Source organism: Phaethon aethereus (genome assembly GCF_964289735.1).
Source record: "Phaethon aethereus genome assembly, chromosome: 3".
NCBI classification, from domain to species: Eukaryota; Metazoa; Chordata; class Aves; order Phaethontiformes; family Phaethontidae; genus Phaethon; species Phaethon aethereus.
The window spans coordinates 111,564,918-111,583,816 of NC_138576.1; the positions used below are offsets into that span (position 1 = coordinate 111,564,918).

Sequence of the window (18,899 nt, forward strand, 5' to 3'; positions counted from 1 at the left end):
GAATGATTCATATGTAAAAGGAAATTTTTAAAAAGCTAGAGTTTCATTTTTCATACATGAAGTTTGTTATTATGAGTCTTCCATGAGACAGTGCCAGGGCTGTTAAATGCTGTTAGACGACAACGCTTTGTTGTACAAGCTTGAACACACAGATACAGGAGCGAATAAAAATTCCAACAGAATACATGCACAGCTCTTCATCAAAATTTAAGCAGTAGTGCTAAAGGGCAAAAGGTCTCCCTCTGAAACCTAAGAAGGTACGATCTTTTACTAAGAGACAGCTTTCAGCTTTAAGGGCTTGTCTATATTCTTGTCCACGTATCTGGATAGAAGCTGTTACCAAACCAAGAGAGAATGCCAGCCAAACGCCAACACAAATTACTCCTGGTGAACTAAATGTGTACAGCCTGCTCGGGCCTTGAATACAGACAGGCAAGGCAACTTTTTTCTATGGTGTAGATACAGGACTTTTGCAGAGGTAAGGCAGTAAAACCACCTCCTCTGCCCTATCCAAATTTTTTCCTCAAGATGTTAAAAAATAAAACAATTTAATTACCATCTTTTGCAGGTACAGTTTTTCCCCTGTTAGCAGCCATGACATTGGTTTCAGAAGCACTGTCTTTTTTTGCCATATTTAGGCCTGTAAAAAGAATATATGCAATTAAACATACACATCCTAACAACGAACAATAATTTTACAGGAAAGTCATGTACAACAACAATTTGACAGATTTGCAGATTAGTGGATGCATTGATAAAACAGATAAAACTGTACAGTTCCTTTGACTCAATAATACAGAATTGTTTTGATGGATAAGTACATGTTAACTCCCTTAACACATTAAAACAGTCCAAGCTATCATGCTAAACAATAAACAAATTGTCTGCAAAATATTAATGTTTATATTGAAGGTTGTTTTACTTAAATCTTTCAAATATTTACATCTATTATATATACAACATTCGTTTTTATAGTACTTAAAGTATACTATTCACTAGTATTAATTTCACAATTTCTGCATTAAACATTACATGTAAAAGTTTTGAGAGATATTTGAGACGAAATCTTCATTCAGTCTACAAATAATGAAGCGAGTATGCCAATACAATTTTTAAGAGCCTAACTCTTAGAGCAGCGATGTTGTAATATATGTATGAAGTAGTATTGCCATATAAATTATAACCTGTGAACAGTCTTTTTGCATTTCTGACAGTTTCCTACCATAACTCAATGAAGAAAAAGCTTATCTATGAGTTATCCCCTCCCTGTTAAGAAAGAAAAAAATCACATCTTTTTTATTTAACTACATTTCTCATCTTAATTCAGCTACAGGGACTGAACTAGTTTGCAAATGTAATGTATTTTCCAAACTTTTATGGTTTAGCCATTAAGGCATCAGATCAAAAAACTAGTGTTTGTGACTGATAACACATTTCTCAATTTCATCACAGTAATCCCTTTTCTAAAAACTTGAAGACCTATTATCATCAATCCAATGGATTACCTTAATCCAGGAGAAACAAATCAAATTTGAAAATCTCTCTACAGTATTATATTTTACTTTGCTGCTTATAACTTTATCTACAGAAAGCATATTAATTTTTCTTGGATCATTACAAACCAGTGTATTGCAGGAATGAAGTTGAAGGGAAAGAAATGTAATCCGGTAATGCAGGTAAAGCCTGAAAAACAAAGTTCTGCCTCTGCAGCTTTATTCAGCTACAGGGACTGAACTGGTTTGCAAATGTACTGTATTTTCCAAAATGTTATGGTTTTGCCATTAAGACATCAGATCAAACTCCACCCAATGAATCAGCCAGGCACATTAATTCCAATGGACCTTTCAACACAAGAACATCTTACAAACAGCAGCTCCCAGATTGCAGGTAGTGGATGTGAGCTCTGTCGGGCAGATGATGCATAACTCACTCTGATTTTTACCTTAAAGTAAGTATCAAATGCTTAAAATTTACAAAGATACAAATGCACCTTTATGACAGAAAAGACGGTTTATGACTGAACTGTCTGTGACAAAGGAAACAGTCCTTTCCATTACAGTTTAATGAGTTACAAACAATTCACAACAAACTGAAGCAAACATTGAAAAATATTTAACAGAAAAAGTCAGCTTACATCTGCTCCTGAGCAATACTCCTAACAAACTGATTATTCTGAGGAGCTTTTTATGCAGGATGTCCATTTATAAATAGCTTAAATCGTGTGCTAATTGTAAATACACATAATTAGGGTTTACTTCCCCCTCAATCTATATAGAGAATAGTTACATAAATCATCCAAAATGCTGCCAAGAAGCATCTCTACTACCAGCCTGGCACATTGTTTCTATGCCCTGCTTATTACTGGTAAAGAGCAGAGCGTTTTAGGGTGCTTGGATAAATTTAATGAGAATGTATGCGTATCTTCTATCCCTTAAGCTGTGCTGCCTTAGCATGAGTCACCCAAACAGGGTTCAAAAGGCAAAAAGAAATGTTAATGTAATATATTTAATGGCATCATTATGTAGCCAGCCAGACACAGGGACAGATTAGGCACAGTGGGCACAGTACACAGCAGAGAAGGGTCTGTACTCCACCTTGGAACCTAGACAGACAGAAAAGGGGCATCATCCTTACTTCACTACGAGGGAACTTACACAGAAGGATCACAGAATCATTAAGGCTAGGAAAGACCTTTAAGATCATCAAGTCCAACCATCAACCCAACACTACCATGCCCACTAAACCATGTCCTGAAATGCCACGTCTACACGTTTTTTGAACACCTCCAGTGATGGTGACTCCACCACCTCCCTGGGCAACCTGTTCCAATGATTGACCACTCTCTCAGTAAAGACATTTTTCCTAATATCCAATCTAAACCTCCCCTGGTGCAACATGAGGCCATTTCCTCTCATTTTATTATTAGTGACTTGGGAGAAGAGACCAACACCCTCGTCGCCACAACCCCCTTTCAGGTAGTTGTCGAGAGCGATGAGGTCTGCCCTCAGCCTCCTCTTCTCCAGACTGAACAAGCCCAGTTCCCTCAGCCACTCCTCAGAAGACTTGTTCTCCAGACCCCTCACCAGCTTCGTTGCCCTTCTCTGGACACGTTCCAACCCCTCAATGTCCTTTTTGCAGTGAGGGGCCCAAAACTGAACACAGTACTCAAGATGCAGCCTCACCAGTGCCGAGTACAGGGGCACGATCACTTCCCTACTCCTGCTGGCCACACTATTTCTGATACAGGCCAGGACGCTGTTGGCCTTCTTGGCCACCTGAGCACACTGCCGGCTCATGTTCAGCCGGCTGTCAAACAGCACCCCCAGGTCCCTTTCCGCCGGGCAGCTCTCCAGCCACTCCTCCCCAAGCCTGTAGCGTTGCATGGGGTTGTTGTGACCCAGGTGCAGGACCCAGCACTTGGCCTTATTAAACCGCATACAGTTCACCTCAGCCCACCGATCCAGCCTGTTGATTAAGTAATTTGAATAAGTTACTAAAAGATTAAGCCAGAGCCAGGACTGAGCCTGTACCTCCAGTCAGTAGACCGAGGCCATATTACAAGGACATCCTTTCTCTCCTAATTTGCCTCTGGTTTTACTCAAATAACTTAATGAGCAAATAAAACACAATCAGTTAAAAAACACAATAGTTCAGTTAAAACTGAATAGTTCAGTTAAAAATCAGTTAAAAAACACAATATAAAACACAATCAGTTCCTTGATCATTTTGCCAGAAAATAAATTAAATTTCTTCAATTTCTATACATAAAGGTGTATATAGATTAGTTTCCAGATTTTCACTGATTTCCGTGAGATGTTTCAAGTTACCCAGGAAGATCTTAGTAAATGAAATCACGTTAAGTTTAGACATTTAACTGATATCACAGCCAACTAGAAATTACTTCAAAGGCTTGAGAATAAGTGCTGTGGTGAAGGTTTTGGGGTTTTTTTGATAAGACTATATAAAGACCTCTATTAGTACATCAGATCGCTATAATCACTATGCAACTACACACAACGCCCTTCCACTACTAGTTAAAGGCTACTGAATTTCGAAGAATGAGAACACGTAGTTAATAAATATCACCTTCTCATCCCAAGGGATGAACTAATTCCAAACAAGTATTTTAATACCAAGATTTACATGATTGGTGCTAATTCTTGAAAATTAGTATCTCAATCCTGTCTCAACATACAAGAAAATACTCACCAGAATTCACTTTGGAAGTTATATGCGTCACATCTATTTTCCTGGATTTGACCAAAGGTGAAGACCGCATGGAAGAACTTCGTATAGAGCCTTTTTTGTGATCAGAAGCCTTGCTTATTTTAGAAAGAGGCGCAAAGATACCTGGAGAGAAAATTGTATGTGCCAAAAAAGAACCAGGAGTAATATTAATGCAACAAAACTTTTTTTTCAGCCACGATCATGTCTTGCTGTCAAAGCACTCGTAGGGTAGGAAGGACTAGCTTAAATGAACAGTGAAACCAAAAGGCTTATCAAGCAACTTGAACAGAGTAATTCAGGAAGTCAGCAAAACTATTGATTGGAACCTTTGTCCTAATGGTAACATTCAGTCTCCAGTGTTACAAAAGGCAAGACTTTGTATATCATGACTGTCCATGAAATATCAATTAAAATACCTCAGGCTGGAAGCTAGAAAAAAAAAACTACAGGCCTGAATCTCTTAAAAAGGAAGGCAAAGCAGGTAAAGAAATATGGCCATTATTGTTACAACACAAACAAATAGCTTCAACAATATAGACTGAAAACCAGGAAAGATTATTATCTCACAGTTTCAAAGAAATAACCAGAAATTTTGACTGGTTGGTTGTTTCAGTGGTTTTGCAAATAGCTGGGGCCAAAGCACTAGGAACAGTTAGAAGGATCAATAAAACAAACAAAGCACTAAAGAAAAGCAACAGAATTTATCTGCTTTTATTCTCCCAAAAGGTTTGTATCTTCCAACACTTTTTTTAAAATTCAGGTTTTAAAAAAAAGTAAGAAAAAAATTAAAGGCTATACCACATTTTGGTGCACACTTGAAGTACTGGACTTTTCCAACACTTCCGTTGTTCTTTCCTTCTGGTTCATCCAGCTCTATGCCAGCCCACTGGCCACTGGCAAATTCCGTTGTGCCACAAAATCTTAAAGTACCAACCTAAGGCAAAAAGCATCAACACAGACAGAATGACTTTGTTAAACAAGTATTGTTTACGAGAACATAGTATAGATTATGAAGGAGACAGCAAGTCATCCCCAAGTTTTTGATCAGAACAGGGAAATACAAATGTAACAGTCTCCCTTGATTATTGACATTCCTATTTTTCAATGCCAGCCAGGGCATTTTCCAAAATGTATGAGCCTTTCTGTGTGTATTTTTTATTAAACAAAAGCAGTGGTCATTGACAGATCTCATAACAGACAAGAATTAGACAGTAAGCACCACTGTACAATAGAACTCCAAATCAGCAAAGTACAGGAGTGTATGCCTAACGAGAAGTTTTACTTTCAGTGTCTTCCACACCAATAGTCGCAGAATCATGGCTAGGTATCTTGCTGAATTAGAGATTCCATGGAAATACTAGACAAAAAATTCGATAAATATATTTCGGTGTGTATAAATATGTATACATTTAATTATGTGTATATATATTGCAAAAGCAAAGGATAAACTTCAGAGCACACTTAATTTTTTTCTTTGGAAAAAATTCTTAAGTCTTTTGTTCCCTCATTATTATTAAACAAAATTTAAAGAGCCAGCAAGTGTTATAACTTTTTTTTTTTTTTCTATTTCTATATATACTATGTGGACTCTGAGCAAGTAAGTATATCAAGTATATCAAGACAGACCAGTCTTGCTGGTGGACCTCAGTCTCCACAAATATGCAATATAAGCTCACACACTTCAACCAAATGAGGGAGGAATAACAGAGAAGCATTTAACACTGATTTAAATTCTTATTTATATTTGATTTTTAAATTAGTTTTAGTAAGAAAAACCTTTGATCTTTCAGTTGCTCAGTTTTCATTCTCTCATATGACCTTAATACTATTAGTTCCCTTTTTTCTATGACTTCACTGTCTAAACCAGCCCTCATAGAGTAGACAGACTCCCCAAAAAATCCCCTGTTTTTTTCTTTACTATAAAACCTCCCAGTTACTCTTTCTTAATGTTCTGTAAAGAAATAAATGTGATCCAGAGCCTATTCTTCTTTTACTCTGAAGATCTCCTTTAAACTTGATTGTTACAGGCAGGTACATCCACGCTAATCTAGACCCAGACTTTTTAGGTACCAACCCAGAGATCAAGTTCAGTTGGAGGAAGCTTGCCCAAGCAGCCTAGCAGATTCCTCCACTCTCCAGGCACCAGCCAAAGGACACATAACAAGCAGAGGGAAGTGACCAGCAACTTAAACTAGAGGTGGAGATGGCAAAACGGAGGCTCCAATTTTGCGCAAGCCCTAGGACTTGCGCAGGCAAGGAGCAGAGGACATCTCGCATGTGAGAAATATGGCAGGAACAGGAGAAAAGTTTTCTTCCAGCTACTGGTTTCCCTGCACTCACATTTCATTGAGCATCCATTCAGATAACACATAATCTAGCAAAGCATGAGCCGGTGAAGCTGAGGGATCCCAAATCATGTACACATAAACACCTGCTCACACAGCCTCCTACACTGAAGACAACTAGAATGACAGGTACAGTAATCAAGAGAGGAATCCATTTCCCCTCTGGCATCTACTGTGCTTGGCTTTCAAGCTTTATTAAAGCTGACATGTGAGGAGACTGCAGAAGCAGGAAGGAGAAAAGAAATCCATAAACACTGCTCATAAAAATGCTGTCTTTCCAGCGCCCTCATCCCAGCTTCCATATTCTGGAAATGAGAACTGGTCCAAGAGGAGGTTAAGAATTGGGCACCATTTTCATCATCCTGTTCTCACTTTTGCTCCACCCTGCACACGTTCACGAGTATCAAGGGAGAGGGAAAGACACAGCTGAGATCAATTACTCCATTCAGCCAAATGGAGAAAGCAGGTGGGAAATGATGCAGGAGTAATGCAGAACAGCTCCTTGCACACAAAGAAAGGAAGGGAGGAAAGCAGACTTGGAGAAGGAAGACCAAATAGCTCAATCATATTCCTCCTTCCCACCTGCCGTATTGACAGCTTTGGCTCTCTTTAAAAAGCTGGCTGGAAAGCCCTGCTGGCCTTTGGCAGCAGAAAACCAGCTTCCAACTACTTCTTAAAAAACACTGTAATAGCATACTCAATTAAAAAAAGTAACCAAACCCAGGAAGCTTTATCCACACACAGTAAGCATGCTACAGTACAAACAGTTCTATGGGCCTTGCTTGGCAGAAAGATATACAAGAGGACCGATTTCTTCCGGTTTTTGCTATAAAGCCTCCCTTAACTTGCAGTTACATTATCTCCCCTTGCTTTCACTGTGCAATGGCTTTCTGTAAAAGAAACTTCCATGAATTTCTCACTGTCTTTAAAGAATAAGCAGCTTCCTGTATGGACTTCAGCTTAAAATGCCCTCTGCATAGCTAGTGATTCCTTCACTTTTCCTGACCCAGTTTCAAGAATACACCAAATGAAAATACAAGAATGGAAGCTACTTTGCACTCTTGGTGGGGTTCACTTTAACTCACTTCAGTTGTGATAATTACAAATCTCAAGTTATACTAGAAAAATTATTAAAGGTAAAGCTATTAAAAAATAATATTTTGCCTACAAATGCCTTCAACATTAACCAGAAAAATATTTGAAATCTTTAAGAGTTCTAGCACTCTTAAATCATTTCAGAGTCCTTGCTATCAGAGCAAATAGAAGGTATGAATACTAACTGCAATATCAATGTTACATTTTTCAAATACATTTTTAAAAGGTAGCTTTTTAAAAGCTATTCACCTTCCAGCTGGACCAGCATTAGCTACATTCTTATAGTTCCATAGAAACATGTAATAACCCCATTGGCACAGCACTGCTTCAAAGATTTTAGCTGCATTGCACCAGTGAAATTGGGTTACTACAGGCTAAGCAGAATTAAAGATTTCTTTTACCACCTTCTGGAAACTGTCAGGGGTAATTCACAAACGCATACTCATAACTGAAAGCTAGGCAACTCACAACGTAATCTGTACATTTTACCATCATTTTGATGCGACACCAAAAATGTTAATAAAAGCTGAGCCATGCTGATGTACTATAGGAGACTGCTAAAAAACTGTTTACAGATACAAAATGCAGACTGTGCCTGTCAAAACAACTTTTCATAGTAGTGACTTTAACACGTAACTGTTCAGCTTATTACTTTCTGTAACCAGATCCTTACTGCCATCCAGAATTCATACCTTCCAGAAAGTTTTAGACCCTCAAATTTGAGGTATGTCTCCAAAGGGGTAAATAAATTGATTGTCCAGAAATTGTGAGGGTAGCATCGGGTTGTTCATCATACCTTCTGTCCTGCAATAACAACACGATCTCCCAGTTTCAGGCCAAGTGATATAAGCATGGCCTTGCCTGTGACATGGTCATAGTTTGGAATCATGGCTTTTGAGATGTCACATGAGAGAGGCACTGCATCCAGCAGTATCTGCTTGATTTCTTTTGCACTGGCCGCTGCATCTGCCATTTCCAGTGGCATATCTACTGGATCAGGAACCACATCTGCTGGGATCTGCCCTTTGTCATTCTGTAGAAACATAACATAGCACAGGATTTAATGTTGTGAAAAGATAAATCTGATCAGGCAAAACCACAGCAGTTTATGAAGTTTTTAATCCTCTTCATTAGATATTTTTCCTAGAATATAAACAACACATCCACATTTTCAAATAAAATGCCAGAACATCCTTGGATATATTAACTAGCATAAGATAAGACACTGTAAATGCTAAGTTACCAAAATTTTCAATCTTAAGAACATTATTAGTACTCAGAACACATGAACAAAAGACCTGTATGCACCTGTGTACCGAAGAAGATTTAGGAAAGTAAGCAAGAAGTCTGGTCTGTAATGCAAATACTGTAAAGCTAACGCCTCACAAAGAATTTATCTTTACCCAGTGTATAGTTTACTCCTGCGTGAGGCTTATTCCAAATGTAAGATAGAATTTAATTAATATATGTTGTATGTATAGAATACACAAAGTTGGTGTCTCACATAAATACTTGAATAAATCTGTTCAGGTTTACTTAGATATAGACTATTCCCTGAGAGATGAATTAAGGACAGACTCCTTTCCAAACACTTCCCATTCCCAGAGAGCAGTGACTGTGACTCCCCATATGTCCCATGTGGCCAGAGTTGTTGGAGTACCAGCTCACCTGGAGTTAACCTTAACTCAAGGCCAGTTGGCCAGACAGCAAGTACACTGTTGGGCGGTCAGGCTGCAACAATGGCAAGTTCTACCCATGCTTTCTTCAGCAAAAGCATTAGTAATGGATCTTCACCTATCTGTCAATTTTCACAAAGTCTGTGGAAACATAATTATTTTAGTCTTCCAAATTTGCCTCAGCTGAGCGCCTGGACTCAAAAATTACCAGAAGCTCAAAGAGTGAATGATGCAGAGCAAGACTGTATTTGCTTTGTTTCCTTAAAAAACAGACTAAAAGCTCAGTCTTCCCTAGGCCCCCTATAAATCTCCCTGTCTCAACCCTAGAAAACTATAATCCTTACTCAGCATTTACACTCTGCTGTCCTCATATAAGCAAACTCTACACACTGTCTCTGGTCAGAACTTTATTGTGGGATTCAAGACTTAAACACCTACCGTTCCTTAAAAATCTACAGTCATTATTTAAATAAAAGGTCAGCCCCATTCAAGTCACAGTACCTTAAAAACAAGATATAGCTGGGTTAAGGTTGAGCGGGGAATTTGAGTTTTTAGACATCACGTTAGTGATTGTTTCAGTCAGATCAGTCTTGCAATTCAGCCCACCAGGTGCCCTGCAAATCTTTGTGTCAACACAAAGCAGAGGGCAGAGCAGAGGCAAGAAGGCAAAAGTGGGCGCAGTGGCACGAGATTGCTTTTCTCAAGTGCAGAGCTACCTTTTGCCAGCTCAGAATGCGTGTGCAACTACAAAGCACTATTCCCTGTCACAACAGACTCTTAACATACAGCTGCCATAGAATCTGAAACATATACATGCACACCAAATAATGAGACAAAGAAGAAAAATGGCATTTTTAAAGAGATCTAGATTGAATATCATGAAGACCTGTATGAACAAGGATGTTCCAGAAGATTTCACACCATCAGTGATACCTAATGACTTTTGAGCACCCTTGAAACAATTATAATTTCTCATTAAAAAAAACCTCTCAGTTTGAAAATGGAGAACAGAGATACTGCCTATGCTAAAAAAACAACCAAAAAACCAAAACCAACAACAAAACCCCACCAAAAAAAACACACCCCCAAAAAACACAAAAAACAATCAAAACCCAAGATTTGTGGCTAGACACATATAGCAGCACTTTACACTATAACTCAGGTCTATTATTTGGTTAAGTAAGCAGAGCACTTAATGTTTCTTCATTATCAGTTATTCGTGCTAAGACTAAGTTTACTGCTAAGCAATACACTGCATTTCTAGAGGTCACAGATGGCACTCCTGTATTTCTGAAAAGATCAACCACTGCCATGACAACTGTTGCGAGACACAAAGGAGTAGTAACAAATGAAAGTTCAAGCAACAAATAGAACAACATCTTGAAAGCTATTTGAACTAATGAACTAGACTGTGACACACAACCACAAACTTCAGCACACAAGTATGACAAAGCATACAAAATCATCCACTATGAGTTACAAATAATTTTTCTGAGGCATTATCAGGCCATGTAGCACATTTTTAGCTAACCAAAATCCTGGACGCACTGTTGAATTTTTCCAGGTACTTTTTTCACCTTCTGGTGAATCTATAACCTAACTCCTTACCCTAAAGGCAGGATTTGCTCCATGTTCCAGCAAACACTTGACAGCTCCTGTACATAGGTTAAATGCAGCAATATGCAAAGCTGTTCCAAAATCAAAATCACTACAGGTGGCATCCACATCTGCAATTAAACATCACATGTGAGGTATGCAAGTCTGTTATGTGAATATTTCATCCTACAGATTCCTTGAGAGGACATTAATTTTTACTGTTTATGTTAACATTTATACAGAGAGACCATTATTTATGTACTAAATGCATATGAGAAGTAATTCTACACAGAATATCAATCTTATCTGCATCTGTTTATTCATACCATGAACCAATCTGGAAGATGAGTATTTATTTTCATTCATTTTATAATACTGATGACTCAACTGCAAAATCTTTGCTATTCAGGATGCTCAATCTACTGTGCTAAGATTAACAAGTTAGTAACTTTATGTTTGCATGTAAATTAATGTTTCAGAAATACTTATGTTTTACTGCTCCTGGGTGTCAAATATTAAAATGAGATGCATCTTCAACCAGTTGTTTTCCTTTGTGAGCAGGTAGTGGGGCAAAGGAAACTTATATTTTGTAAAATCTATGTAAAGCAGATTATACTTCTGCTTTACATAGATTTAATTACTAATGGCCAAGAACGAAGAGCTAGTGATTTTTATAATTTCTTTGTTTTCAAAGAGTTGCACTCTGAAGGGTCTGGCACTGATGGTTTGGAAAATGGAGCACTGTATTTGACCAGAAGAGATCTAGCATAATATATAATTCCGTCAGCTGTTTCCAATATATCTTTCAGTCTGCTATGAAGTTATAACTGCTCTAGGAGACTGGAGTTTCAATGTCTATTTCACCTTCAGCTCCTCTCCTAAACTATACAAGAGAGATGTCAGTTTGAGTCAATTACGTATATGACTGTTAATCATGTATATAATTACGTATATCAGACTGTTAGCTGATTTAATACACAAACCAAATGCCAGCAAGTAGTAGCAATGGTGTTGCAATTTGAACTGGTGAGGAACATAAAACTTTCCACCCCAGGGCTGTACAGTTTCCTAGTATTTTCCAGTATCAGTCTCTGTCCCAAAAGCCACTAGCCTTTCTCACAACGTGATAAAACAAAGTATATCCCAACTGTATCAATTTCCTTATATAGTTATAGTAAATTAATATTTTGGGGGCAAATAAAACATTAACATATATAGAAGATACATAAATATATATGTCTGTATAGATATGTCAACTTCACACATACTAATAAAGACTGACTCTGAATTTTATAAAGATCAAAGATAACAAATTTGGGACCAAATTTTAACAGTTTTACAATGGCACTAATATGAATACAAACTTAGCTATTTTAAATTTAATTGGCCCACACATGAAAAAAGACTGTGTTCACATTGCACAATCATAATGGCAGGTACGTATGCAGATGCACCTTTTATATATCAAATGTCAAAAGACCATTACCAATATAAAACTGAGTAGAAGCTGTGTAGTCATATACAACCATACAACTATTGAAACATCCATGTTTAAGACTACCAAGTAAGTCTTTTCTGCACACATAGGAACCAATTTGCAGAAATACTGATCAGTAACATCAGCTACTGAGTCAGCAACAGTTGCACACACTCCTATTTTAAAAAGTAACTGATGGTTTTTTTTCTTCCCCAATTGGACTACTGTAACTTCCTCAGACTTACAAGCTTCATGCTTGGAGTTTTTGAACACTGTTTTCTTACAGCTTTGTTCTAGATCTAAGTTAGCATAGTACAGGTGACAAAAGAAAAGTGTATGTATCAAATGTTACCCAGTAACTACCCCCAAACCATCTAGGGGAAATTAATATGCACCAATAGTCTCTCATTAGCAACCCAGGCAGGTTACAGTCATTGTCTAATGGCACCACACAACATTTCTAATTCTTAAACCTTTAACAATTTTCATTTTTAAAACTTCTAAAAATATAAGAACAAACTAGCTCTCTGTTCTAACAATTGAGCAGTGTTCTGTATAAAGAATTTAACTGCAAAGCATCATAAAGGAAATAGTTTAGCAGTAAATCAAAAGGAAACATCTGTGGTACTGGCTGTTTTACAATGGGTGTCCCTGAGTCCATATACCACTGTCTTGAAAAGTTATTTATACATGAACAACCATTTTGTCTCCAGTTCAGTATGGATCCATCCAAAGGCATACTTGCCTTCTATGTACATCCTCCCTTCTCTGCAAACTGCCTGACAAAGTATGGAGCTAAGATTATTCTTTCTATTAATTCAGACCATTCATTACTTTCATGTCACAAAGCAAATAATTTTATACATTTTCTGAAATAAAAAAAAAAATCATCTGCTTATCCAAGAGTTGCCAACTGCCACGGCATTTAACCAGAGTGGTTTCCTTGGAAATATGAGCAAATTCACACCCCTTCTGTAGGCACCACACAGGAGGATATGAGAACACCAAACGCAAATGAGGTCTGAAAGAAGACCTAATCTGCTGATGCAAATTATGGAGACCAGACCATTGAAATGTGATGGGGACTTAACTACTGTGTGTCTTATTTTGCCTTTGTTACCAAGGTACACTCGTTACCTCTTAAGCATGTCACACCAATAACAGTGCCGTGTTTAACAATTACCTCCGTGATGATTCAAGATATGGTAAGCAAGCCCTGTGTACTCCAAAAACCTATCAGCTTTTCAGAATTTCGAGACGGAGTCTTTAGCTACAACTAGCTAACAAAGGGCATTAATAATTTTGCAAAATGGCACAATCAGAAGGATATTCAGCAGAACAAATTAACATTTGTAAAATTTAATATTAAAAATGGCTTACTGGTTTTGATATCCTGACCAAATTAGGAACAACTGGTTCTGGTTCAGAATAATTTCTTTATTTCCATTTGCATTAGTGTAAGTAGGGCTCCAATTACCAATCCTTCTTATTATGATTCCAAAAGGTATTATATATTTATGCCAAACACTAAAGTCAAACTGTTCCTTACACAGGACCTACTAGATAGCCAAGAAGTGAGAAAAAGGAGCATGTCAAAGTTGCTTCCGTCACTGGTTTGCCACTTGCCTTTGCCAAATCCCCACTTCTCCTTTACCCTTCTCCCAGCATTTCAAACATATTTCTCAATGTTTAAGGAATCTTAAAAACCCTAAGAATTTACCAGAATAGTTACATCTTCGGTTTCTGCATACATTTCTCTTAGTCCTCAACAACTTGGAATTAACCCGTTTTCTTTCTGTTCTATTAGATACCTAACATCTTGTACAAAGCTCAAGTTTAAGAACCAGCAATGGAATCAGTGCATTAAACTGCAAAAAAAATAGGTTAAAAGAAAAATGAACCAATGAGTCTGACTAAGAGAATAAGAAATTAGAAATTATTTATGTATAATGGATAGATAAATAAACCCCACACTTAAAGACCACTAAACACCAGCTTAGGGTCAACAGAGTAACAAAATGCAGACAACCACATGAAACAAAAGCAACAATGCATACCTTTCGGCTTTGCATTTTTCAAAATAACACTAATAAGTTCTGGAACATCAAAGTAGGCAGCATAATGCAAGGCATTCATATTTGTCCAGCGGCTGCGTAAACTGCTATCAGCACCTAAATCAATAAGCTGCGTTGCAAACTTCACAGCGGTTTCAACATCACCTGCAAGGTAAATTTTACAAAATATGCATTAGAAATTTATTTGACCTCAAAAAACTTGTACATGCTTAGCATGTACAGATAATGTACGTTACAACCTTAAAGCTCACCACAGAACAATTACTATGCCTTTTTTTCAGGATTAGGGTGCATAAATCTTTGCCTTTTATCATAAAGGGCTGAAATCTCTACTATAGTATATAATAACACTACCTGTTTATCTCTCATGTATATAATGCGTCACCCATCAAAACCAGGGATTTTAATATCTGACAGAAGAAAAAAAGCACGTGTCACAATGCTGGTTTGTGTTAAAAGATTGGCAAATACCACAAAGGTAATCTATGCCAGACCTCACTCAGAAACTTAGCTCAAACTCAGAGGAGAATTGGGTTCGGGTAAACAGAAATGTAGCACAACATAGAAAAGTTAATAGGTGTGTTCAAAGTTAAATATGCTTTTATTTCCAGTACTTATGATCATAATAATGTAAACAATGATTATTGTTTTCTTCTGACATGATCAGAATGAAAAAAAAACAGCCAGTCACCTAAATGTTCTAGTTTCACTGATGTAAGAAAACTATTGATAGCTTAGTTCACAATTTGTACCTCAGTCTGAAAGAGCCTTTGCTACCATTAAATACATGTTTAAGGTGATACTATTGTTTGCGATACCTATATACCACTAACTCAACTTACTCCCAACTGCCACAGCCATAACTGCACTACAGTTCTGTATCTTCCTTTCTGATGGCTGCTAGAAGAGCCAAAACCAAGCACTAAAAAAAAAAAAAAAAAGTATGGCAAAGAAAAATTCTGTAACACTTGGTGGGATTAGCCTTTGTGAATTATTTAGGTTTTTACATCTATAATGACGTTTCCTTACTCACCAATACCATGAGCCCCTGATTTGCAAGTGTAATGCAAGAGAGTCATATCAGTCAGTCCATCTCTGTCATTCACATTGCAACCCCTTTTAATGATCTGAGAGACAAGTGGAAAACAAGCACATTTTAGTTCTGGCATATCTCTGACATCAGTATTTAGTAAGTTATTGCAAATATATTGACTCCTGGATCCATTTCAATGGCTAATAACAAGGAAGCCTACCAGAACAGACTGTAACTGCAGAACTCAGCAACATCCACAAATGTAATAAACACTATTATATGAATATCATTAACCTTTATTGTTTACAGATTTTAACGCTTCTTTATATTACTTCTAACATACTTTTCACATGCTGAAAAGTTAACTGCTAACTGAACAATAGGAAAATGACATCATTTATGAAGTCTCTCCCCTTGTTCTTTGATCTCTCAACAATACCCCCCCCACCTCCAAAAGGCCCCCCGGTAGGAAGAACCTTTACTATACTTCCCCGCCTGTCTAGAAAAGCCTGTAATCCAGAAAAGTAGTAAGAAAGTAGGATGGAATTACTAGAAACAAGGTGTCTTCTGAAAGCAGCCTATTGCAGTTTGCAAAGAGATTTCAGTTCCTTTTTGTGCCTTGGAAACACTGCCCTTAAGGTCAGGCCTCACTGTAACTTCATGTTTCGGAGTTTATGATTACTGCTAAGCAGGAAAATGAAACAGCAAAGTGAAAGGTTCTCTAAACAACTGCTTTGAGTAGAGAAATTGTTTCTACCATCTATCCAAATGTACTGAACTTTTATCCATCATTTTTTCTCTTTCCAAATGAAAGCTTGCAACATGTAGAATACAAGGCACTAATCAGTAACTGCTTTTAAAAGGCAGAAACTATATCTGCATTTATGATTAGTTCTGCTTCTGAATGAACTGTTTTTATTCATTGCCAACGTGGTATTTCTTCAACACTGAAAGCATCCAAGGGTCTTCATTTAAGCCTCACCTCATTCCCAATAATATCGATATTCTGCTGGACTTGTGGAACCCACTGCCTTAAGATAGCAAACAATTCAGAAACTGATGTTTTGGGGTTGAAAAGTATTTCTTGGCATGCTGCATCATTGGGATCAAAGAAGGAAAACTCTGTTTAAAAAAAGGAATCATTAGGTACAATCGTAAGTTTTAACATGCATCTAGTTTTTCAAACTCAAAGGCAAAGAATAGCAGAGTCAGTCACTTCACTACTAATCACACTGGAAAATCAGAATGTTGAATTAATTTAGAAAATTTTCTTTAACATATGGTCGATTTTTCCTTTAATACTAAGGTCTTGTTTATGCTTCTGAAAAAGCTTTGAAAGAGCAACCAATACAATGGTACTTCAAGACTGATTTTAAGTTTAGGCAAGGACTAACAGAGATATGCAGTGATTACGCTAATAAGGGTTTCCTCTTGCTTCAAGCTAGCCAAAGGCTGCTGATTCTGAGGTGTTCCCAAGCACAGACCAGCCTCTTGATCTCTCAGTGATGAAATGCATACATGATTTCTCCATATGCTACAAAACATGTCTTTTCCTTCTTCTTCCATCATAATTTACATAAAACATACCAAAATATAAACACACACACAAGTCAGGAAGGCATTCTATGACCTCCATTATTTTCAGGTATTTCATTAATGTGTCAATCCCAGCTGGTGGTAGCTGCAGGTAACAAGCATCTTTAAAAATTAAGCCACCAAACCAAGATCAGAAGAAAAAGATCTATTTTTAAGATTTTAAGCCTCATGCTGCTTTAGGCAGCACAAAGTATAGGCGTAAAACCCACCTTAAAGTATGATATTTCATGTTACAATTTGTGGAATTTCTTCCAACTCTGGAAAATTATATGAAAGAATCTGGATAGCAATGGCTATTAGGAGAGGGAATGGAAGTAAAATTTACTGTCACCAGCAAATGACTGAATCATGGAAAACACTGAACTTTTACCCTGCTGCAGCTATCAGGGAGTTGCCTTTTTAAAAAGTGTCAAATAAATGTACAATGTCAGCTTGCATCTATTGCAGATACAAGGCTCTCAGAAGGGACATATAGGTTAAGTAAAACAGAGCATTAGACATTTGGGTATATGACATGGTATAAACTACCTCTGGATGAATCATCATAACCTTTCCTCAAAAAGAGCATACCACACTTCTAGATTGGATTAAGAGATAAAAGCACATACGGAGCTCATGCCCCGGCTATCTAGAGTTCTTCTAACTAGAATTGCCTTGATTCAACAAGAATGAAAAAGGAGGACAACTTCACTGATATTTAGCATGAATTTTTATTTGCACCTAGCATATAAAAAAGCAAACCCCTTGTCTCCTGGCACGACACAAAGGGTGCTTCTTACCTACATCCCATACATCGACACACTGACACAGATCTACTGATTTATCTCCTAATATTTAACTTCTGCATGGACCTCAGTTGATCTCATCCTGAAAGCTATGAAGTAAACGGACAACTAGCCAACAAGATTAATGATCTTACACAACATGCATGATTCTTACTCTACCAGCAAACTTTCTAGCTACAAACCTGAACCAAATTATATATCAGAAGTCAACGCTTAGAGTTAACAGACTGTTACTATCAGCATGCTAGGGTAAAAACCTGAGACTATATTAAGTATTAATAACAACCATCGTAAGTGCTTAACAGGTGATGACCTGTAGTTTTTGCAAACCAAAGAAATGCTACAGAAAATCTGCTACAACACAAAGTTTCAAGAAAGGATGACAATGTCATCTTGATACTTTAAAATAGTACTTTCTCTACCTCTTTCTCATGCAGTGATTACAGTGCTCACTGCATGAAGAAAAAAAAAATGCACGTAATGTAATGACTGTTGTGTAATGTATGTCTGTTGTGGTTTAACCTTCTTTACACTCAGATTCAGGAATACTACCATTACACAGATGACAGCAACCTTCTATTAAAGGAAATTTTTTTATTCAATGAGTAAGCATAGACCGAGTAGTACAGCTAGTAGTGATATTGTAGTGTTATTAGAAGATAACACAACACAACAATGTTTAAAGAAGGACAAATGGAAAATTTTTCGACGGGATAAGAAAGCAGAATGGAATAAATCATGGCAGTATTTAGAGTAGAATAGGATGGACAAGTTATGAGAACAGGGTTAAACCATGTAAAGATACACGTTCACATACTAAAATATATTGTATGGAACTGTTACATTTCCAAGCTGTGCTAACTCATCAGACAGGTTTCAAGAACACTGAGGTTGTTAAAGACAGCACATTGCAGATGATTGCTGTAATCAATGCATGGGAAAAACAGAAGTGGAGACAGTAATTTTTAAGGTATATAGATACTATAAACATCTA

General features: G+C 37.2%; 1 protein-coding gene across 1 annotated transcript in view; it reads right to left on the reverse strand.

Moving 5' to 3' along the window:
- The window catches only part of CLIP4 (CAP-Gly domain containing linker protein family member 4), a gene marked incomplete at both ends in the record, with an annotated part of 28,096 nt that overhangs the window by 8,392 nt on the left and 805 nt on the right, over positions 1–18,899 (reverse strand). Inside the window, 8 exons of the mRNA XM_081998302.1 lie at positions 557–640; positions 4,210–4,350; positions 5,026–5,161; positions 8,464–8,700; positions 10,952–11,070; positions 14,474–14,635; positions 15,525–15,618; positions 16,507–16,646. Coding sequence (XP_081854428.1) covers positions 557–640; positions 4,210–4,350; positions 5,026–5,161; positions 8,464–8,700; positions 10,952–11,070; positions 14,474–14,635; positions 15,525–15,618; positions 16,507–16,646 — 1,113 coding nt within the window. The remainder of the gene's footprint in view (positions 1–556; positions 641–4,209; positions 4,351–5,025; positions 5,162–8,463; positions 8,701–10,951; positions 11,071–14,473; positions 14,636–15,524; positions 15,619–16,506; positions 16,647–18,899) is intronic.